This window comes from Neopelma chrysocephalum, unplaced genomic scaffold, assembly GCF_003984885.1.
Source record: "Neopelma chrysocephalum unplaced genomic scaffold, ASM398488v2 Primary Assembly neopelma1_42, whole genome shotgun sequence".
Lineage (NCBI taxonomy): Eukaryota > Metazoa > Chordata > Aves > Passeriformes > Pipridae > Neopelma > Neopelma chrysocephalum.
This window is the reverse complement of record NW_020897700.1, coordinates 15,781,886-15,807,056: the sequence shown is the minus strand read 5'-3', so window position 1 is coordinate 15,807,056 and position 25,171 is coordinate 15,781,886. Positions and strand designations below refer to the sequence as shown.

At 36.9% G+C, this 25,171-nt stretch overlaps 1 protein-coding gene across 3 annotated transcripts in view; it reads left to right on the top strand.

Annotated features, from left to right (window-relative positions):
- KLHL2 (kelch like family member 2) overlaps positions 1-25,171 on the top strand; it is a 57,454-nt gene that overhangs the window by 14,543 nt on the left and 17,740 nt on the right. For all 3 annotated transcript variants that reach the window (XM_027676774.1, XM_027676775.1, XM_027676776.1), the window contains one exon: positions 21,624-21,786. In XM_027676774.1, coding sequence (XP_027532575.1) covers positions 21,624-21,786 — 163 coding nt within the window. The remainder of the gene's footprint in view (positions 1-21,623; positions 21,787-25,171) is intronic.

Genomic DNA, 25,171 nt, shown 5'->3' with positions numbered 1-25,171 from the left:
AATTTTAATCCTTGGTATTAAAATAACTACATTGTATATTTATGAAAACTAATTATAAATGAATACATTTATAATCTCAAGGGGCAGGTTACCTATGAGCCTCTTTCATGAGGATGTTACTTGATCTAGATGTGGACAGGAGACTGCTTCCTTACCGTGCCTTTGGAGCTTCTGAGTAAGAGCTGTTCACTTCTTCTCCCTACTAGCCTGTTCTCACTTGTGCATGTTTTTGGGCAGGTGGGGGAATAGAAAAGACAGGTGAAATCAATGATTGAGGAGAAAATGTAGCGCATAAACTATCGACACGGGAGGCCCTCATCACTGGCTGTGTTCACTTCATTAGTTAGATACAAAAAAACATTTGTTCTTGTCTTCAGTTCTTGGTTCAATAGTTCCCCCCAGCCCCCAACAGTAAGACAGCTGGTATATGGATGTGTACATTCCTTTAGTATTTGTTCTTCAAATTTAGAATGTTCTCATTTAGAATGAGTTATTTTATAATTCATCTCTAATGGCACCCACTTTGTATAATGCTATACCAGTGCTTCTGCTGTATTTACATACTATGTCACGTTCTTCTGCATTCTTAACTCTCTGCTCTTCCTTTTTGTTTCTTTTTTTTCCCAGGAATGAAATTAAATGTCAAACTTAATGCAATATCTCATTCTTTGTATTTTAAGAAGGGGGCATCAAAGTTAATGTTTTCAAAAGGCAAATCAACTCTCTTGCACATCAAATTTTTTTGATATCCATATAGGTATTAACTACATGCAGTGCACAGTGTGGGAGAGAGTTAGTTACTATAAGAAGCTCATGCGTGAGTAACTCTCCCACACAGGCCTTTCAGCCTGTATTTAGTCAGCTGTATACCTAGGACCTCTACTGAGCACAAATATATCAGAGGAGAAATCCCTGCAGTTGTTTGTGGGCTGTGGATTTGTTATGGGGTTTAGAGGGCAGCCTGATACAGGGTGAGTCGAATGTGATTTGAATAAACATGGGTTAAAATTGATTGAGTTCCTTTCTGATCCCCTGTTACAGTTCCCTGTTCCTTTAATTGTGCTGATACAACTATTTGCTGGACTGCTTTATAAAACAGTTCACTGAACTAAAAAAATCATCCAGCAACACAGCACTCAGGACTTCCACTCTCATGCTGTGTGGTTTTTTGTTGTTGTGGGGGTTTTTTTGTTTTGTTGTTTTTGTTTTGTTTGTTTGTTTGTTCAGTTATCTTTAACTTGGATTGCTTCAAGAATCTGTTTTATAACATGGCCCTGCCAGTGGTTGAGTTCACCCAATATTTTGGGTTAGTGTATTGAAGTGTGGGAACATACATCTATGTTGGGAGTAGACGTTTCCCTGCTGCCTGGGGAAAACATTGCACATAGCTTCACTTTGGACCTACTGCTGTCTTGCTTTTGGAAAGATGAGTGCATGAGAGCAGAAGAGAAAATCACAAAAAAATGCTATTTTTACATAACTCTGTCCTAGCATATTTTCCCTTTAAAGAATTTTGTTAGATACAACCAACACAAAGTCCAAAGGCCAGAACAGGGTCTTTTTAAAGATGTATCATTTTTTGTGTTCATTTTCTGAAATTATTCAGGAACGATGCTAGCATAGTAATAAGCATATTATGAACACACAGTATGTATCTATTTTTCTTTGTAACTCTTACTGTTCATGCAAATTGCCATAAAAAGTACAACAAACACATTTCTATTTGTATGGTATCATGGGATGTGGGCATGTAAGAGTTGACAGCACATTTGATTTGAGGTGCTGTCAAAGAAAGGTCCGAAAAAGCAACTGATTTCCCCAAGAAATCCTCAAAAAAGAAGATCCTCATGTTGTCCTAGCTATTTACTAAAGTAGTCATTCTACAGTACTATGTTTGGTAATACGGGCTTTGACTATTCCTGCTGCTCCTCATCACCTCTAGAGTCTACTGGTTGAACAACTTTGCAGGGTTGTTGAATCCTGAAAAATCCTCTAGGTTGAAAATGAACAGGTTCTTCACACCAAAACCCAGAGAAGTCCCACAGCTTTTGAAAACAGATGTGTCCTTTTTAAGATGGTCAACTTCTAAGTTATGTTTGTGACATGACCAGGTTGGACTGAGGGTATGTTAAAGTAGCACAAAGGAAGAAGGATTGTGAGGTTACAAGGAATAACATAAAAGATAACTGCTACTGAACTCTGTAAAGTGAAACAGTGACTGAATGTACAGTGACTGAATGTATCCAGACTTGGCAGAACATATTTAATCTAATAGTGGAAACTTGATAACAATCCTTATGTGGTTAGTTCCAGTTGCTTTAATAGTTTTTACAGTTCATAAGGTAGTATCTGACTTAAATCATTTCAGTCTGTAGTAGACAAATTTGTGGTACTTCCTTCTGTTGTCTTTTGAAGCAACTTGTTGCTAGTTTTGCTGTAACAATCTTATGTATTGAAATACTGTTTTTATTAATGTCATTTAATTTTTTTTCTTTCGGCTAAACATCGTAGACTTTTCTTTGGAAGCAATGGTTTCTAAATCTTTTACCATTCTTCTTTCTCTTCAAGACTCTTTCAATTTCACCTGTATCTACATTTTAACATGCCATGGCCAAAATTGGTCCATTGAAGCCTTGTTAATGCAGACTAGAGTGCAATTATTATCTTGTGAGTAAAAAATATGTCATTGAGTGAGTTTGCTTTTCCAGTAACATAACATTTATTCTAGCAGTCACTTTCTATTTATGCTGATAGAAAGAGTAAGAATGAGAACATGGCAGTGGTCATCATACAGTGGGAGAAGGAAATTGTTGTACCTTCTTATTTTGGTAAATGCCAATTTAAGTGATTTGTTGTTGTAAGTATTTAAGCTTATTAGCATAATACTTCTAGTGAACCAAAACCACAACCAGTGGAAGTCATTATCTGGTTATTAATAGTAGTAGAATGTCTTTCAGTAAGTTTATTGGGCAAGAATTCAGTTTCACCCCAGAGCTGCCAATTTGCAAGTCTGTTTCCAGAGTACAACCACATGTTAAAATTAATTTTAATAAAATTTTTAAGAAATTATTTTCATTTTGGAGAATCGTGCAATTATATTTTAAAACTCACCAATAACAGAAAGGAATGACCTACTGAAAATCTTAAAAAATTACACCCGATTTAGAGGTGGGAGGGCATGGGAGGAGGAGAAAGATGTGTACAAGTAATTTTAAAAATGTTTGAAAGAGAGATGTAGAATATCTTTTGAAGAGACCATTACACAGAATAGAATGCAAAATAATGAATAATCCAGGCTTGCATGTGTTGAGGAGGACAAAAAACCCAACAAACCACCAAGGATAGATATTAGTTCCAACAAAATGTGGTAAAACTGTGTATGATCAGTAAGATGAAGTCCTACTAGATACTAATTTCAAGGCAAAAATAAAATTCTATGCAGCATTTAACATTCCTTATTTGTTCTTTTGTTGAGCACTTGGATAAACTCAAATAAAAATATTCAGAATAAATTGTTGGTTTGTACTTAGAAGTGCTCTGCCTATGATACACCATGTGCAGTTTTATGTGGGTTGGACATGTGAAATGACCTGTTTAGGGGCTACCAGTTTGTTCTGAAATTTGTATTACCAGAATGTCAGATTTGGTAAAGGAGTTTTTTTTCCTTGTGCCTGTGTCTCATGATCATCTTAGATTCTTTCCTTTGGTACCCTTTCCACTAAAGGACAGGTTTAATTAAACAGGAGTTTAATTAAAAAGGGTTTTCAGGATCACGATGGAATTACCAGTTTAACAACTTACTATTGCACATCAGCTGAACAACAGCAGCTAGTTTTATGTGCTCTTAGGTTGAACAAAATATAAAATGACCAAGTACAAGCCAGCTTTTGAGTCCAGCCTCTTTACTTAGAATTTGCCACAATCTTTGAGCACTTACAAAATCTTCAGAGCCATACTATCTTTGTACCTGAGCTGAGAGTCAAAATACTCCTAGGAATATTGTGATGCTTGTCAAGCTTTATCCTTGAAAGCAAATATTGTGTGTATATGAGCTGGTGACTGAACTAATAGTCTTTATGTGAGTTAGCAACATAGTGATGTGTAAAGAGCATAAAGCATGTTTTTTGAAACTAGTTTCATTTTGATACCTAACTTGGCATATTTTTCAAGAGTTTGTAAGGCCTGCAAATAAAGTATACTTTTGAACACTAAAGAACTTCTTTTTTCCCTTACTATTTTATCAAAACATGCCCCTTTCCTTTCAAAGGGTTATATTCAATTTTCTTTATGAATATAGGAAATTTTCTGTTTTAATTGGGGTAGATTTTTCCTTTTTGGAATCAAATGCTGACTGTCCTTCACAAATATGTGATTGGGCTTTGTAAGAAGAGGGAGTTGAATTCAATACTTGAACAGAGACGTGCATTCTGTGTCCTGGAACTGTGCCTGCTGCTGTGTAAGTGGGTGGGAGAGATAAAAGAAATATTTATTCAACTGAACTGAATGCTGTGAAGCTTTCGCTGAATCTTATAATACAGTAGGTCCTGTTTCAAATATAACATTATATATATTTTAGATATAAAACTGCTTTGAGAGAAGGTAATGCTGAAATTGCTTCTGTAGGAATTGGCTGTTCTCCTTCAGAGAATCTGTGAAAGACATGTCTGGAAAAAATGTCTCACTTAGAAACCTAAAACAGGCAGGAAGGGAATAAGTTTGATCTTGATGCATTTACAGGTATGCATCTACCCTCTCTTCTTTAAGTACTTTTTGATAATGAGGGAAAGTGAAACAGCTTAAATGAAAGTATATCTTGAGAAGAGTGAGTGCTAGGTAGGCTGGATCTAGGCAATTGCAACCCTTTTGGTCATGATTAACACCTTGCATGTCACCAAGAGACCAACAGATAATTAATATAGGTCCAGTACCTCCCCAATCATGCATTCTACTGAAATGCAGGGCTCCTTAGGAAGAGTTTATTCTGAGTTAACAGCAATTGCTGGATGGTTTTCAAATAGATTATGATGTCCTAGATGCTGCAGTTTGGTGATGACAGCATGGGTCGTGATACCAATTTTTCTAGCTAGAAGCAGTCACAGTCTTCTAGCAGATGCAAGTAACTTAATAAAACTATTACTGCTGTACCAGAGGTTAATGTTGGCATCTCTGAAGGTTGCTGATAAAGGCCTTTTGTTTACTTGCATATGCCTCTATTTACTGACCACAGTTGTCTTGTGACAGCATTAAAAATCATCACTGTATTATTTATTAATTGAATATAATTTTGAGTTCCTAGAGGTATATTTTAAGCTAGTGGGTCATCATCTTTGTATGTTGTCCCTCTGTCCTCTCCCCCCTGGTTTCTCTTGCATCTTCACAGTACCTAGACAGTCACTTCATCTTGGTTTAGTTTCCAAAGTCTTTTCTGCAGTATGTGGCTGCTGACGTGTTAGGTGCTAGAGATAGAATATGTGACTCTTCTTCTGCACTGATTTATTGCTAAACTCTGCTCCTAAAGAAGAATGCAGTTAGGTCAAACAATACCAACACTGTTGAAGATAATAGTGCTACTTATTTTTGGTTTTGGGGTTTTTTTCTTTTTAGAGATAATTTTTTTGAAGTGAATGAGTTTGTTTCTCTTACTGTCCCTAAAAAAACATGGAGCAATATTGCACTGATTTTCCTGTCAATAGCTGCAATAGATTTTTAAAAAATGAAAATAGCTCTGACTTTACATTAAAGTTTAAAAATATCATTGATAGCATCTTTAGAGCTGAAATCTGTCAATTTCTGTTTCCTGTGACTTAAATTTAATGTGCCAAAAACTCTCAACAAAGTATCCTGGTACAGCACATATTTTTTTTTTTAGGCAGACTGTTAGGCCAAATCTTCATTAAAACTGTAGAGCTTTCTTTTAAGCTGTTCATGTAGTTGTATTTTTCTGAGCTGCTACTGAATTATGATTCCCAAATAATCTCCTGTAAGCTTAACCATTCAAACAGATTTGGCTTCCTGCCTTCAATATGTGATAAGTATGGTGCTAATTATTGAATCCTGAGATGACAGATTACAATCCTGCCTGTTTCTGAGAGAATTAAAATATTTGTCATGGTCTTTGGCTCCCTTATCTTCCATATCCTCCACTACTGGCTGTTTCTAGACTTAAATTAATCTCGAAACTGCCACATTTCCACCACATTTCAGTTTACCACCACTTTTTACTTAGCCTTCATGAAGACCTAAAACCTTCTGTCCATAAACTCACTTTTTTCTTTGTTAATATGTTTCAGGTAACTGCACTTATTCTTGAAAGTTTTTCTTTACCAAAAGTGTTTTATGTAATAGAGCTATTGAGTGTCAACAACTACTGGTGGTCAGTGATCTTATTTTCCTGACACAGGTATTATTAAAGCTTTAGGAAGAGATGGAGTTCTTTATTGGATCATCTTACAGAGCTTTAAAAATAAACAAGCTTTTGGTCTTTCTGCTCATCTCCATCATGACTGCTGTGCCATAGCTACTAAATTATGAAAGCTTTTGCAAAACCTTGTATTCAGAGTCATTCAGGTTAAAATGTTTTATGAAACTGGCTCATCCTAATGACTTCATGATTAAAACAGGATTAACTGATTTTTTTTTTTAATCCATATATGTGTTTAAATCACTTTTTACATGTAATCCAAACTTTCACTGTTATTCTTTTATGCTAGCACAGTTCTAATAATATTAGGGGCTTGCTGACACTGCGGAGAGGTACTTAAATACAAGCTGACATGAGTTTCATTACAAACCCTTATTCATAGAAACATGCTTAAGTCTTACTGGGCAAGAATTTAATGTTGGACTAAACAGCCTTATAATATACTCTTTGATTGTGTGCTTAAGAAGTACCACTGTGTTTTGCTATTGTATGTATTTTATCCTTTAGGCTTCAAGCAACAATCTGGTTGCATCCTTTTGCCCTATTTTTTGTATTTATGACAACAGCTTTGAGGATTTTAATAATGTGAGGGCACAACTAATAGGTGGCGTAGCTTGAGGAGAGACAGTGGCACACTTCTTGAATTTATATACATTATAGGACATGTCAGGCAACAGTAAATGATATCATTTTTCCAGTGAAATAATCCTAGTATGCATTCTTCATTTGCTTATATGTGCCTGCCTGCCAGGAGAGTGAGTGTAGGAGGGAAAAGAGGAGTGAGATCTTTTTACAGATATTTTACAGTTTACGGAATATTTTAATACAAATACAAGCTTTTTTAATTTGCACTTTAAATGAGTGAGCTTCACATAAGAGAGTTGCTGACCAAAATACTAAGCAAACAACTTTGCAGAGAAGCTTCATATTTTGCTCTCTGTCAATTTTTAGATCCATTTAAAATGTTTTTTTCTTTTTTTTTTTTAATAGCATATCCTTTGTAATGTTGCTATTAGGTATATGCAAAGTAGAACTGCATTTTTTGGGGGTACGTTATGACTCTGAGATTAGTTCAGTTGGTTAGAACTTGGTTTGAATAATGCCAAGGTCATGGGTTCAATCCCCTCTATGGACCATTCATTTAAGAGTTGGATTTGATGATTCTTGTGGGTCTCTTCTATCTCAGAATATTCTGTGATTACTATGTGCACTGCAGTATAGATATGGTAGCTATATTGTCACTCCCCTTTCTATGTTTGTTTTTAACTGAGAAACTGGAGTTTTGATGTGGTTGAAGGTGTATTCCAAAGCCTTGCATTTATCTGATAGCTGTTTGATGCTCTCTGAAAGGATTTCCTTTTCTGATCTGGCTTGCTTTGGGGCATGTGGCAGAACAAAATCACACGGTGTGCTTAATGTGAGGAAAGTGTTAAAGGTTGCTGAATTTGATAGCCTGATAACAGCTGAGAGGCTGCAGCTCCCTGTCTCCAAGCTCCAGCTTGGCAGTGAGGCTGACCATTCTTCCCAGTAGGTACACACACAGTCACACGTACAGTTCATGTACATGCAGTCAGCCCCACAGATTAGTGCAGACAGAAACACTTGCCTCACATCTTGATTCTGTCTTGAGCTGCGCCATCTTCCTAAAGAGTCTCTTGGACATGTCTGTTCAACACTTTCTTTGGTATGGTTAAGCCAAGCTGAATAATTACGATTCATGCTACTGCACTTAAGGATAAATTTACTATTTCCTCCCCTGGGTTGTAGATAGCATGGTGAAGTTCATAAGGTAGGTAGCAAAAGGAGTTTGTAGAGAAACCAACTGCTGTTTCTGTACAGCTGTAGCTGTGATTAAGACACAGAGGAAAGCAGTGGTAGGACCTTCAGAACCAGGAGAAGCAGATGTTGCACAGATATGACAAATAGGCTCTCTTGAGGCGTTCACATTTTTATGTTCTGCCTTTTTTTTCTTCCCTTCTGCAGATACCTTGCTGCTCTTTCTCTCTGTCCTCCAAATGATACTTTAGCCACATTTTGCTGGCATTTTCCAGCCAATGAATCTTTTTTTTTTCTGCAATGACCTTGCTGAATAAGAAAATTGAGTAGGCAGAAGGATATGAACCTTGTAAGAACGAAAAGATAACTGAATGGACGTTTGAGCTGCTGTACACCAGATTGTAGGTGCTAGAGAGAAATACTTAGGGGAGAAACAGAACTAAGAATGAGCACAAGAGATAAAGATTAATCTAAAGTGTGGATCAAAAGATTTGAGGAATGAATTAAAATTGTCCCAAGTCTGTAAAAGTCTGTCTTGGACTATCAAGTGCCAGTGTCTGTGGGAGGCAGAGAGTCTTGTACTTCTCCTGGAGAGAGACTGAGATCTTACAGACTGAGTCACAGATTTTCCCTGTCCCAAAATCTTTGTAGCTTCAGAAGATGTTTGGGTGTTGTGTAGTTTTTTTTGTTTTTTAGGAGGGGAGTAGGGGGGCAGGCATTGGGGCTTAAAAACCACTCATTTCTGCTTATTTGGAAGAGAGACTTTGGGCAAAGGCGGTGAAGAGGCTTAGAGCTTGGCTATGTCAGCATGGTCTAAGCAAGAGCCAAGGAATGAATCAGAAACTCTTGGAGGAGGTGATGGAGTGAGAGAGAAGTGGGGTTGAGGCAAGAATACATTACAGAGGAGATACTGATCTGTAATCCTGCACTTCAGAAGCATGTGATTCTGATTACTGTGGGAGGTGAATGGGAAGTCACCGAGGGATTTAAACAGGCATGTTTAATTTAAATGATAAAAAGAATAAAACACTTTTACTCAGCACTGCAGCTCTAAATATAACATCTGTTTGTTTCCTGCATATTCTTTCTTTAATGAGTGGTTTAGGAGAGTATGTAGGCTGTCAGAGCCACGCATGAGCAAGGTGCCAAAAACTAATTAAGGTAGAAAGTCCCAGTTATGCCAACAGACTGTGCAAGGTGCGTCCTCTTGCAGATCAAGGACAGGCTTAGAGAAGGGGTCAAAGGATGAAGTGCAAAAGCAAATGAATGAAAACATCTGATCACTAGGACAAATAGGATTTTAAAGATATATTTGTAAAAATAATACTTGCTACCCACAGAGAAGAAACTTTTAAAGTGAGGTGGCTGAGACTATGAAAATGTTATATTCTCTAACTGGCTATTCCTTGGAATTTCAGTTCACATTTTAGTAAATCACTACAATGCCATTAGTGATCTGGAGCATTATAGAGACTACCAAGGATTTGGTTTTTGTTAGTGGCAGGTGAAACAAGGAAAGTTCAAACTTTCAGTATGTTTCAGGATTCTATTTATGAGTTATGCTTAGCTCCTAAAAATCTCCTGTAATTCTTTGAGTGGTCCAGAAATAACCATATCAAAGGCTTTTGAAAGTCAAGTTAGTTATAGTCCCTCCTAAATTGTCACATGATGAGCAATAAATAGATCAAAAATCCCTAGGGAGCACAGGAACAAATAGGAATAAATAGTTGGTTTTCACTGTATCAAAGTGGTTGTAATGTGTCGCAGGCTTCCAAAGGACACATTTTCTTTAGTTTTGAAAAGTAGGTAGCAAAAGATGTAGGTGATGAACTGGTTTAAGGATTTTCTTCAAGATCAGACAAAAATAGAAAGTTTCACTGCTTTCTAGCTAAGCTAGATGTCAGGCTAGAATGATCACAGACCAAATTTAATGTTGGAAAGTGTAAAGTAATGCATGAAAAGAAAAATTTGAATTACTCCTACGTATTGCTATGTTTTACATTAACAGCTTTTCCTAGAATAGAATAGCATACTGTAGTCACCTTAGAAAAACTTCTGCTCATTGTGAAATAGAGTCTTTCAAAAGGAGCATTAAAAATGGTGCAGCAGCATCTATATGTCATTGTATAAATCTGTGTTACTGCCTGTAACACTGCTGGATGGTTAAAATATGACAGGAATAGCATGCTTTGGGGAAAGGCTTAAAGCCAGTAAAGGCATGGAAAAGCTATCATTTGAGAGAGGGAGAGAATTCGGACCTTTTCTAGAGTGACTGTGAGTTGACTAAAAAGCACTCTATTTTTCTTCCAATGTCTTACTTGTTTCAAAGACTCCACATACGCTTTTTATGGGTAAAAGGGTGAGTTACTTATGCTGAAAGATAGTAAGCTTTTTTTTTAGGAGAGAAGTGCCCAAAAACATATGTGTGAGTAGATATTGTTGTTTTTACATTTAGTGTGGATTGCTGCAAAATGCATGGGTGCAGCTGCTTAGGATGCACAAGGTGAGCAGTGCTGCTTTCTAGCTGTGCTGGTTAGTTTGGAAATGATTACCTGTGAACCTTGGGTTACCATTAGATAGACTGTGTTTCGAAGCAGGTATTTTCAGCCCTTAAGGTTTACCTTCCTAATTAGGTGAGAACATACAAGGTCCAGATCTGGGTTGGGTTCACCTGTTCTACTTTCCTCCATCCCAGGTTTCCTTTTCCCCTTCTCATTAGAGGAGATGACGGAGGAAGGGATGGTGCTGATGGAAGCACAGTAGTGCTGTGAAGTTTCATTTCTGTAAATACTGTGTTTAATCACATACTGGGGAAGGGTGAAGGACATAACAGATTCTGTCTTGAGCCAGTGGCCAAATTTCTAGCATGGCTCAGACTGGGGAGGAGATCCCTAGCTGGTTGCAGCAGAGCTAGACAAAAATAATTCAAAGAAAGGCAAAATTTTTGCCATTTCGTCCTCTTTATCTTCTAACCCCATCCTACTCTTAAAGGAAGCCTGCATCCCCAATGCATCAACCAGAACCATAGCCACCCCTATAATCTTTTACTGTCCCCTTTCAAACCTGAAAGACCAGGCTTTTGTCCCTGATGTTTATTTACCTACAAAGCAATGGACACTGCTAATTTTTCTCAAGTGAAGTTTGATTTTAACTAACTAGAAATGCTGTTCTAAAAGGTAAAATGCATCCTTGTGCTTCAAGAGCAAGCTATTCCTTTTGTTGCAAGGAAACGTTCTTTGTTGTGGCTAGTTTACTTTGTACTGTGGAGTTTCATGAACTGATAGTGGATGAAGATGGATGTTCCTAGACTGCCTGGGGTGTATAGAATATTGCTTTGGTCTAATATGTAGTTATCCCTGTAATTTCATTATTACCATGACTTAAGGTTGGTCTCGTAACTGCAAGTGTTCAGCTTCTACACCAGAAGGATGTTTGCCTTCTAAAAATAGGGTGGGAGAACATGAAAATGAAAGCATTCAGAAGGAAACTGAGATAATTTTTTTCATGTAGTTGACTAGGGAAGCATTTGTTGGTTTTTCCTTTTAGAAGACATGGATTTTACCCATTATTTGAACACTTAGCTGAAAAACTGTGAAATTCTAGACGAACCTGGAAAATACTTTTAACTCTTTGTTTTATGCCCCAGCTGGGATTGAGATTCCATTATGAAAGGTATTACAGCAACAAGCTACAACTATTATGTGGTCTAAAAGAGTTTACAAAAGACTATGCCCAGAGAAGTTATGGCTGCCCCATCCCTAGAAGTATTCAAGGCCAGGTTTGATGGAGCTCTGAGTAACCTGGACTAGTGGAAGGTGCCCCTGCCCATGGCAGAGTGGTTGAAACTATGCCATCTTTAAGGTCCCCCAGGCCATTCTGTGATTTAAATAAATTAAAAAAAAAAAGAAAAAAGGTAACAGATGTGATGAGATTTTGTAGGTTAGAAGTAATCAGGACCGAGATTACAAGTTTTCCGATTCTAAAACCTGATGCCTTCATCTTGCCAGGATGTGGTTGCCCTTTAACTAGACATTAATGAATAATAACTTCTGCATGTAAACTGCCTTCTCAGACTGAACATCTTGTGCAACTTTCTAAGTCTGTGATCTTTAAAATAATCATGCTGCTAGGCTATGTTAGAGTGGATGAAAGCAGCTGCTTTTGTCTCAACTATGACCTTTACTGTGGGCATCCGTGTATCTATTTCTCTGTATGACAATGAAGCTACCTGTGGCAAAACCTGAAAGGCAGCCCCTGCCAACCTAAAGTGCAGAGGTCATTTGCCCAAATGAATGCATGTGTTCCCATCCACTTCCCTGTAAAATTCAAAGTGCTTATTATGAGTGAATCAAGTCAGAGACTCCACATTTAACCTCTCTTACTTGCAAGTAGGTTCAGCAGCACGCTGCTACACGTAAGATTAAATTTTGGAAGCTGAATAAAGGCTTTCTTGAAAACGTTTCTGTTTTCTAGATACTGATTGTGCTTTAAATCATGAAATATATGCATTAAACCTTCATCTGAAAAAAAAAATCAAATGGGAGGCTCATGATGCCATTAGCGTGGGGAAATTTGTCTCTATGTGCCTGAATTTTATAAGCACAACATCCACATTACAGTGGTTATGAAATTTGTCACTAAGCCTATGCCTTTTTTTTTTTTTGAGGAAGTGCTCTGTGATATTTCTAGGATAATGTAATTATGGTCTGTTGTAGGAAAATGAATGTTAAGTAAAAGATTATATTATTAAGCTACAAAAACATAGAGTGTTAAAAGCTTGAGGTAATCAAATGTGTTTTGAGTCCACTGAAGGGCCATTTATTGCATATTAGGTTTTAATCTTGACGGAATTTTCATATTGAAGATAAGCACCGTGTACAGAAACCATTTCTACTTCATGCTATTTTTGTTGTCTTCAGTTCTTGGTTTTGTATTACTGTAAAACTCGGTAGTATGGATGCATCTGCTATACCAGAGAATGGAATAATAGAGAAAGCAGAGGTTCACAGTCTACTATCCCAGTTATGCTGCTGTTTGTTTCCAGCACAGACTTTAGGATTTTGCAAATGGTGTTTCAAGCCCTCTCTTTTAGATTGCCAGAAAATACGCACTTGTGCTAGGAGAACAAACCTTGTTTGTTACAAATCAATCTGTAATGTACAAAAAACCTCAACAAACCAACAAACAACTCCTTCTTCAGTGCCCCCACCCTCCTCCACTCCCAGCCTCTTCAAAATTGTCTTGTATACTGTAGAAAACAGCAAATGAACATTTTTTGTCGCTTGTCAGCCTTTTACATCTTCAGTTTTAGACAAGCTTTTAAAAGTGTTTCGGTCATAGTAATCTTTGGTAGACTCAAACTTAGTGTGTCTGCCAGTGGGGTCTGAGACTGAGGGTGGTCTTGTACTGGAGGTGTGAGATATTACAGATAAACCCTATAGCTGAAGCACAGTAGCTAAAAGTGTCAGCTGATGCAGCGATTCTTTATGTGGGTCAGCCTTTACAGAAAGAAAGAAGACCGTGTAGTGCGAGTTATGTTATCCTGCCTACTTAATTTTTTCAGCTTCTTCTAATCCTTCTGCAGGGTAGCTTTGTATATTATTTGGCTAGCATCTCAGGTCCCATAATTAAAGAACAAATTGTCCAGTTCCTGAATGGCATGGTATCAGCAGCAAGTGGCTTTGTTCAGACTATAGTTAGTCTCGTTTTAAATTATCCTGTCCCTAAGAAAATATGAAGTTTTTTTTAATGCAGCTGTATAATCTTTTAAACACTGAATTAATTACAGTATGATGAAGGATTCTGAGCTTTCATTTTAGATTACTTACTATACACATACCTAAATTCAGTGACTAAACTTCAAATCAAAAACCCTGTTCCTATGAAGTCAAAATATCTACAATTTTTTTCACTGAAAGAAAAACCTAAAATTCTAAGTAAAATGATTTTAGGTTCAAGAATGTTTTACTTCAAGTGAGAGAATGTTTTATTTCTATTTCCAGTGTCTTTAAACAGAAGAAAAGGATATGAAAGGCTAAGCTCATGACTGTTAACAAAAATAACCTTCAGACTAGCAAATCAGTCTGTCTCTCTTGTGTGGAAGCTTATGCCGAAGTGCATATTATGTGGTGGTTAGGGCATTATTCTGGTAGAGAAGATGTAGGAGAACCCTCAAGCCAAGCAAGACTGCATGCATGGTTCTCCCTTGTAGACCAGATGGACATCACTGATTTATAGTGTATTACTTGATAAAAGTGACTCTTCTGTTATTTCATTTGGTTCATGAATCTTGTTTCTGCACTTCAGCAACTCCTAATTGCATCCCAAATCCCTCCCTAAACTTACACACCAACTCCCTTCAAAAAAACCCCAAGAAAACAACAGAACACCCACCTCCAGAACAGATGTTTTAATTAATAATTAGTAGTTCATTCAGACTAATCTTCTAAAGTGGTATCCCTTCAAAAATTGCTTTTTGAGCAAATTGGTTACTTCCTATCAATAGCATGTCAATAACTGAAGTGGACTCTTAAGTACAGATTGTGATGCAGGTTAAACAGCAGGTATGTAAACCAGTTCCTTTTTCCTTACACTCCATTTTAATCTGTCACACTGATTTCCAAGTTTTGAGCTGCTTAGTATTTTGTAGATCATGTTGATTATTTAAAATATTAAATTTTCATGATTATTAGCTTCTGCTGAAATGTTGCTCTAGCAATTTGTGTCTAGTATGAAGGGAATATGAAGGAATAGGACTGTTTCTTATTAGTAGTCTGATTCTTTCATGTGATACTATAAAACTGCCACCTGCACCTGATTTTTAATTGCATGGGGCTCATTAAGCTAAAGGATAAATTTATACATCCATGTCTTCACTGTGCAATAGCCTTTAAAGTCAAGGATGTTAAGATATCTAGAAGATATATTGTATAAGATACATGATATCATGTTCTAAACTTGTAGCTTGTGCCCATCTTTAAATCCAATGCAGCCTCTTACTTTGGTATTTTAACACTGGAACAGTGTGCTTAACATGCACATGTTGTTCGTACAGAAATTCTAGCAGGGTTGAATTTTCCAAAATTGGAACTTCTACATTTTATTCCACAGATGCCTTAAAATATTTGTATCTATTTCAGTGGTTTTGTATGCATACTCCCAAATAGCATAATTTCAATGCAGTGCTGAATGATTTCACTAGAATTTAACTACACTTCAGTTACAAACCACAGTTTTAATTACAGCACAGATGCATGTAGATGAGAATAAAAAAAAAAACTTGGATTATCTTTAACTATTATGTTCATTTCCTTTTTCCTTATGCCATGATAGTATAAACAGGAAGTGAAGTTTAATTTGCTGAAATGGTTACTTAGAAATAGATGCTCAACCTTACTGTATTTCCTCGAGATTTTTTTATTACAGGTGTTAACATAACTGCTGTTCTCTGGAATTTTTTTCATTTTCATGTAATAACTGAAAATATGCAATAGCTGTGATTAGCAAGGATGTAACTTGCCCTTCGGTATGCTTCTATGTTGCATTGTAGTGTATTCGGATTCCTTAGGATCTGCTTTCCTAGGTTAGTGTCTTTCCTAGTGTCACAGATTTGTTTTCTTTCCTCCCTGTGCAGTAAAGAATGGAATTTTTCTATTTTAGGCAGCACATTATTCAGTTCTCTTGGCATACACTGCTTTGATTTTTAGTGGCTTATTTGCTTGCAAAGTACTTCAATGTTCTGAGAAATTTTGGGTTTGTTTATGTTGTGGGATCTTGTTTTCAAAACCTGCAATATGATCATTCATTATTTTCATATTGGCATTATACTGATACGCATATCTATGTGGTTTTGGTGGGTATCAATTAGAATTTGAGCAAGAATTCCTGAGAGAAATTTTAAAGAAATTCCAAGAAATTTAAAACCAGTAGAGATGAAAATATTGCCTTAAGCATTTTCATATGTCAGATAGCACAATATGTTCTCTCTAGTAGAATCTATCAGTACAAGAGTGCAAAGAGGATAGCATGTATTGATATAAAATTACTGGATCAAATTGGTTTAATTCAGCAGGCAGAAAGCTTTAATCAATTTAAATTTTACTTTGCACTGAGCTTTTTAAAAGCAGGTCCAGTTAAAGCAGGTTGAGGGGCCTGTTCAGTGAATTTTTACTGTCTCCCAGGTTTGGAGATTTTGCAGCTGCTTACGGCAACCTGTTCCAGGGCTTAAGGAGCCTCATTGTTTAAAAAATACCCAACAAAACACAACACGAGTAACGTGTAACAAGTTTAAAAAATACCCAACAAAACACAACACGAGTAACGAAAAAGCAGCTTAACTCCTTTCTTTCCTACCAAATTTTCCTATGTTCCTCCTTGCCTCTTGTCCAACTGCTATGCATCTTCAAGAGCTGTCTGGCTCACTCTTCTCTACCCTCGCATTAGATAGCTGTAGACTGTAATAAGATCTCCTCTTTCTTTTCTTTTGTGACTGAACAAACTCAGTTTCTGTAGCCTCTCCTTGTAGTATCACATGTTCCAGCGCTCTGATCATCTTTATTGCTCTTTCCACTGGACTCGTTCCTCCATTCTCAACTAGTGGGACAGTTACTAAAACCTTGTGTGTTGCATAAAATGGTACCAATCCAGGGGCTGTGGGAAGGGGAGTGTAGCATTGAACTCTGTGAAGCAAATGTACTGTGAAGGGGTGCCTGATAGGTCATCCAGCAGCCCTCAGGCAGGATGGACACCCTTGTCTGGTATGGAGGCACTCCAGGGCAGCTGCTCTGACCAGATTCTTCTAGATAGTCCATGAGGAGGGTTTAATGTTTGATATCAAATTTACTATTTTGAAGATACTTGGTACAACATAGTGTTATGTTTTGATTTAGCAGAGGCATACTGCAATATGCTGAAATCACAACACAAGCGTGATATAGCAATTGAAATATACATTTGGATTACCATGCAAAAGTGATTCCCATTACTGATCTCTGTATGCCCACTGTCAGGATGGTGGGCATCCCCACATGACCAGGAAGGAATATATGGGCTAAAGCCATCTCAAGCCCATTGCTCTCTTGAGATCTTCTTCTGTTGGTTTTTCAGTTCTATACTTTGTGAGACTGAGCTATGTCACATATATACTTCTCCACCTGCTGGCCTGGCTAGCTGGGGAAGACCTTATATGCTATTAATGCTACTAATTATTTTAGAGAAGGCTGTTTACACAACCTGATGACTGGTACAGCCATATATCTAAAGCAAAAGCTACCCCTTTGAGATATGTTCTACTTTCCTTATGCCACTTGATGCTCATTCTTACATTTCTTCCCTTAGTTCATCACCCTTACCCATCTCCTCTGAGCCTTCTTCCATTATAGGGGTTTATTCATTGGTCACACAGGCTGTATCTTCCTGAGACTGTTGTAAATGTGTTCCCTGTGAACTGATGGGACACAGGTGGCTGGAGAGGTGACTGCCTGTACCAACTGCTCGTCAGCTCGGAGTTCAATGCACATATGTGTTGAGTCAATGAAAGCCAGTATGTCCAGAGGAGATAAGCAGGGAAGTCTTCAAAGGCTCGTAGGGGTTAAATCATCTGCTTTAGGAAATCTAGCAGTCATTCATCACCACAGTTTTGACTTAAAAAAGAGAATACGTAATTTCTTATTTGCCTGTAATAATAATCTGTTCAGTTTATTTGATTATGAAAACAACAAATGCTGTGATGAGGATACATTTTCATAGAATAAGCAATTGAAGATTTTTTTTTTTTCACCTCTGCATTTCTTGCAATACAAAGCAATATTCAAGTAATTTTGATCTTTTAAGGAAAGTTATGATACCCTCTACTGGCTATTTTTGGAAATAAATCTAAGCTATAGCCAACCAGTTTAGAGTTAGCAGCAGTTAAACCTAATCTGCACTGTGGTTTTAATGTAGGGGTTTTGTTTGGTTTTGTTTGGTTGGTTGGTTGGTTTTGGGTTGTTTTGTTTTGTTTTTTTTTTTAATGGATTTGAGAGGAGTTTGGGTTGTTTTGGTAGTTTTTCCCCCTCTAATTCTGTCCCTGGCTTCAACAGTATGAATCTATCTGTGATGGAGCTGTATTTTTGAACACAGGTTGTTATGGCTTTCGGGCCAACAGTTCTGTAGGTACAAATGAAAGTTAACTAGATGTTGTCACAGCTCTCGTTGCCTAGTAACCAAAGCCCAAGGTATAATTGAATGGGATACATTTGATGCACTTTGCCTCTCTTTTCCTTTTTAGTTGCAGAATATACAAATATTTTTTGGATTTAAATGTTTTATTGTCTGATAACTAAAATGTATTGAAATCTGTAACTTTGCAAACTCAATTATAATGCTTTAAGAGCTGATGTAAATTTCCCATAATGAAGAGTGATCTTCTAGTTCTTATAACATTGCTTTACTCTTCATATGAACAAGTATGAATAAGCAAGTATGCCAGTGGGACTGTGCTTACAAATATTAAATTATTTTCTGCATGCCATTCTCAAATTTCACCTTTCTATTTTGTATAATAATGGTTTGATGATGATTTTATGTATCTTTCTACTGGATCCATTTATGCAGTCAAGGATTGTCCTCAAAGTTATTTGCTCAACTATGCTGACAACATGCCTGAAATTATCTAGGACTGTCCTTGAATTAGTTACTGAATTTGCGAACACTGTTTGCTGCACTGGGACAAGTTGTGTAAACAAATATTTGTACTAGATTTCTAGCCTTGACTTTTGCTGTGTAAGGTCATGATTATAACTTATCGTAGCATTAACTATCAAATGAATTATCCACTCACTCTTACAACGAATTATCTATTACAAGTTATTGTAATAGAAATTGTATACTAATATTATCTTCACACTTATATAAACATATGCTAAAATAAAGTAAGTTCACTATCCTGTTTCAGCTTTGTCACTGATAACCTTTTAAGCTTTCTAAATTTGTTTTGAATTGTGTGGCTATGACATTCATGCCTCTTACATACAGATCTTCTCCACTTACTGTGTTAGACTTTAATATTTTCAAGCATTACCTACGGTTTGAACTAATTTTTAGTTATATTGCTTAGCAGTAGTCTGTGTATTTCAATGCAATCACATTGTCTTTCCTTCATTTCTCTTTCATTAGTGGTTGATATTCAAAGCAAACTCTTGTTATATGTATGATCCTTCCTTTTTGCTGTCTGTATTGATTGCCAAATGTGTAAAAAAGTGATACTGTAGTGGATTGTTGCTTCTAATTAGGGCTTAACATCTTGAGGAACAGAAAGATTGTTTTCAAGCAGGCTTCATATATGGCACACTCAAGGGAGAGGAATGGCCATAAATAGTTGAAGTGGGACCAAAAAATTAAGTTTAAAGCAGACATTAACTCTACAAGGTTGTATCACCCGAAGTTCTTTTTGTTTTAGTTTTGGGTCATAGTTTTTAGTTTTATTTAAAAAAATTAATTCTAAAGATTAACCAGTAACTTGTTAGAAGCCAAGTAGATGGATGCTTAGAGAGGTGATGGCAAACATTTGATTCTACAGACAGTTACTAAAATTTCTTTCAAAGAGCGATAAACTAGAAGTATATTCTGCAGCTTTCATGTAGTAAATGTTAGACAGGTTTCTAAATTGGTTTATTCTGCTCTTCCAGCTCTCTTTTTATTTTCCATTTTTTTCTTGTTTGAGTCTCTTTAATTCTATGCAAGTACTGGTTTAAATGAAAAGCAAACATTAGCAAGGGTAGTGCAGCCAGTGTCTTTGGTGTGTTTTTTGCTTGCTTGTTATTGATGCAGCCCTAGAGTATGTTTTCTCTATATGTAAGTGTACAGTTGAAAGATTTCCATGTTAAAATCTTCACAGAATAATAGAAGCATGGAATGGCTTGGGTTGGAAGGGTCCTTAAAGATCATCTAGTTCCAACCTGTCTGCCATGAGCAAGGGACACTTTTCACTAGACCAGATTGCTCAAAGCTCCATCCAGCCAGGCCTTGAACACCTCCAGGGATGGGGCATCCACAGCTTTTCTGGGCAACCTGTTCCAGTGCCTCATCACCCTCACAGTAAAAAGTTTCTTCCTAATATCTAATGTAAACCTACCCTTTTCCAGTTTGAAGCCATTCCCCTTTGTCCTGTCACTACATGCTCTTGTAAATAGTCTCTCTCCATCTTTTTTGTAGGCCCCCTTCAGGTACTGGAAGGCCACAATTAGATCACCCTGAAGCCTTCTCTTTTCCAGGCTGAACAATCCCAATTCTCTCAACCTTTCCTCATAGGACAGGTGCTCTGTTCCTCTTATCATCTTGGGGTGGCCCTTCTCTGGACTCGCTCCAACAGGTCCATGTCCTTCCTGTACTGGGGACCCCAGAGCTGGATGCAGTTCTCCAGGTGGGGAGTAGAGGGGCAGAATCCCCTCCTTTGACCCACTGGGCCACACTGCTTTTGATGCAGCCCAGGATATGGTTGGCTTTCTGGGCTGCAAGTGCACATTGCCAGCTCATGTCCAATTGTCTTCTGTCACCGAAGATGCAAACTAACATTTCAAACTTGAATGTTTAAAATAGAAGTCTCATTAAAATAACTGTCAAAGGCACAGAAAACTGTGAAGAAGAAATTGAAGACAGCGATATAGGATTTTGCTCAAAGGCATTATTATGGTTCACCTAAATCTCATGTTTAAGTATTAGTGGACAAAAAGTGTATGTTATGAAGTTTTTAAAATTATTCTTTACTTTCTGCTTACTTTGTGAAAGTTGAAGAGCAAATAGGTTATTCACACTAATTCCTTATTGATACAGATTTTTAATGAGTTATAGAATATTTTATATGATCAGATTTTTAAATGCCTGAATTATCATTCTTCCAAGTAGGTCAAAGACTTCTTTGGAAGCTGAATTCTGTCCTTATTGGAATCAGTTACATAATTATATGCAAAACACATAATTTCTCATGCTAACAAAAAAACGGTACATTGTCCAGTGTTTGCATGCAAACAAGATTTATGTATTCTATCGTGGTCTAGAAAACTTTGGTTTAAAGAAACATCTAATGCTGAAGGCTTGGAAATGAGATGTAATTATGGAGTGTTGGGAACAGTAAGAAGGCAACTTGTGAATAAATACTGGAAAGAGTTTACATGAAGTATGAGAATTGTAGTCTGTGGAATGATTTCTTCAGTGAACACGATGGTAGAGATGTTGCTTGTTATTTTAAATCTGAAATGGTATTTGTAGGGAGGTAAAATCATGCTAATGTGTTTTAGCTTTTTTAGTTGCATAATGCTGAAATCTTCCTCTCTGTTTTAGTCCTAATTTTTTAATTGTTTATTTTGTTTTCCTTATTAATATAGAGAATACTCTTGTAACCACTCAGAATTGAATTGGGACATTAACCAGCTGTTGCTTCTTCTTACAGGTACTGCTTCCAGCAGCTGGTCTCTTGCAACTGCAGGATGTGAAAAGGACTTGCTGTGAATTTTTGGAATCCCAGCTTCATCCTATCAACTGCCTGGGGATTCGTGCTTTTGCTGACATGCATGCATGCACAGATCTATTGAACAAGGCCAACACATATGCAGGCAAGTTACCATTAGTGTAGTATAGAGCTTGATATCTGTATGTGTGGGTACCCACACACATGGATTCCATGCCCATCCCATCCAGAGGGGTGTATTTCATCTCTCTCTCTCCACTGCTTTTATGCTTGGTACTAACCTTCCCTTTCCTCTGCAGCCAAACCACCTTCCATTTCTGTCACATTCCTCCAGAAAGCACTTTCCTTGTCTATGTTTCTCTTATTGTCATCGGATTCTTGGAGTACTGCAAGCCCATACGACAAGCTGCCAGCTCAACTCCTACTGTGTTTTTGCTATATCTATATGGTGGATTTTAAAACAATGTATTCTCTGTTCTTACTCTCAAGATAAATATGCTGTGCATAGTCAGGGTGCACAGTCAGGTCCAGTCTCTGCACTACCTTCCTTAATCCCTAGCACTGTCAGGCTTAGTACAAGAGCAATACAAAAAAAGAGAATTAAAACTGAAATGTCCTGATAAGGCTATAGAAAAAAATAAATATGTGATTGCATTACTTTTCATAACTTTTCTAAAATGTACAGTGACCAATTAGCATCACAATTACTACAGAGTTAAAATTTAATATTTTCCTGAAATAGAGCACTAACTGCTTCAATTCATATGTCTGGGTCCAAATAATAGGCTTGTTATTGCCTTAAGTAAATTTAAATGCCGTAACCAGAAGGATCTTCATGAATGCTTTCAGTTGTCTTCATTTCTAGAAAATCTGTTTTCTGGTATAGATTATTTATTTTTTTTTAACTCCCAGGAAATTATATTATTTCTATCAAGAATGGATGTTTCAGGCAAAACCAGAAATGCAGCAAACTCATATGATTAGGTATCTGTCAACAGAATCTGTATTTGCTGTCTTAAGTGTGCAGCTGGGGTATCCAAATCAGCCATACTCAGAAGTTTTCAGTCTAGTGAAATTTTTCTCAAATTATTGATGTATCAATTAAAAAAAATTGAAAAGGTTTTCAGATTGTTTTTGAAAGTACTAGTTTTTGTAATACATACATTACTCAAGAAGTTGTGATGTGTATGTGACTGAGTGACTTTGTGATATTTGTATTTGGATTATTATGCAAAACGTTTTAATTAAATCGTTTAAGCTTTGAATAATACAATATCAAATCCAAAAAGCTATTATATTTTTTATGTTTTGTGCAATAGGAAGCAAGACATACATTTATTAACTACAGTTAATATTTAAACCAAACCTCAAAGCTACTTCAGTTACTTCTAAACAATCATTGTTCAGTTTAGTAGTTGAAGCTAATATTTGTATAGATTACTTTCTAGAAATATAAATTCTAAGACCCTGGCAAGACCTTGAGTGCAATATTGGTTAAATGTGCTTGGAGAGCACAGGAACTGTGTCCAGTTGGTAACTCTCCCTCCTTGGGTCATTTTGTTCAGGCATCCTTTGCTGTGTTAAGGGAGACTCTGCAAGCAGGATATAGGCAAGTGAAAAGAAGAGGGAAGTTATTTGCTGGTCCCATTTGGGACATGCAAGCTACCAGGCTGAGTACCAGTACTCCTGGTGAAAGCATCAAGGGAGTAAGGGTTGGCCTTCATTTCTCCTTGTAACTGGCTGATCATCAGTCTTGCTGAATTTCTGTCTGCTGACTCCCTGGTTTTCTTCTATACAGTTCTGTACCTTTTGGGTCAATGTTTTTCCTCTTGAATTTTCAGGCTATTTACTGCCTGTATCTTAGCCATCATAGCTCATTTTCTCCCTGTTCTTATCTCAAATGTCTCTTTGTACTTTGTCAAAGCTTTCTTAAAACTGAAAAAAAAATTCTCAAAAGTCTGGGACAAAGATATGTGGCTGTGCCATTTCAGAATTAGGCCTTGTATCACAAGCAGCCTAACTCCCAGAGCAGACATTTTGATATTAAGGCTCCAGAAACCAGAATGAGTATAGAAAAGGATTATTAGATTAGAAAAAGCAGCGGAAAATATTTCCCTGCTGGGGAAAATGAAAAGCATTTTGATTTTTAACTTCTCCCAGTCTTTATTTTGTTACACTTGCTATTTTATATTTAGAAGAAAGAGGCAGGAAGATAGTTCTGCTAATAGACAGTGATAGCATAAAAACAAATGGATGCCAATGGATCAGAATTTATTAGAAAAGTGAAACTCTGGAACTTCCTTCCAGTGGGAGTAAAAACTCAACTTTCATTAAAATTGGAGCTTCATAATCCTGTGGTGGGATTGGTCCTTCTGTAGCAGAGTGTGAGATTTCTAGGAGAGTCATTTAGATGCATTTGTGATGCCTATGGAGAGATCTGAAAATAGTGGACAATTTATACAGGTTACTTGGAATGAACTTCTGTTGCAATTAAACTTTAAGATGCTACTCGTTCTCATGATGGTCCAGAAAGTAATCCTGCTCTGGGTCTTGTTGTGCTTGCACACTCAGGGACTGCATACAGCTGAGGCCTTTCATCCTTCTTGTATGAGGATTCTTATGAAGAGGATGTGGCATGAGCATTGCTAGTCTGCCCTCAGTTTTAGTCTGGCATGTCTTACATAGTCTTAAAGGATGTTCACAAAATAAAAAATTTTCATGAGAAAGTGGTGCATTATATAGTTGTAATGTTATGTACAACCTGAAAATAAATTTGTAAAGCCTTCTAATGAAGAGGGGTATGCCATCTTGGACTAAAAAGACCCTTGCTCTGTGCTTATATCCTGACATGTTTCTTAGTTATAGCCAAAGAATAATAATGTATTTCCCTCACGGCATAGGGCTTTGGAAACATTGGATTACCTGTGGAAAAGGTGTCTTTAGAGGCTTGACACAGCTGGCCTTCTTGGCTTTTAGAATTGTGAGGAGATATTGAAGATACTTTTGTTAGGAAATCTTAGCATATGCTGTGATGCAGGGATTGCTGCTTTGTATTTAACAAAGCAGAAAAGTTTGTGGGATAACAGCTTTCTTGATTCTGGTGCTCTAAGACTAAAACTTTGACCCCTGAGAAGACTTGGAAGCATGTCTTCTCTAGACTGTTCTTGTGTACATCCGTATGCATGAGATTTGAAAGGACGTAGTTGTCAGAATCTTTCTTATGATTCTATTCTGAGTAGCAACGTCTGTTGCTATGCTGCTGTTGCCTTGACTTCTATGAGTTTCATGGTGTTCTAAAAAGCAGTTATTTAAGCATAAAATTGACAAGTAAATCACATTTTTTAAAAGAATTTGATTCTGCAGTGTTTAGCTTCTACTGGTTCTCCAGCTGGCAGAGCTTGTGTCTATTCCTCTGCAGTAAGGCTGGGGTTCCTGCTTGACCAGTGCCTTAAATTAGGCCATTAGCAAAGACCTTTTTTCCCAAGCCAAAAAAATCACAATTTGACATTGTGAATTGAAGCAGTGATTTA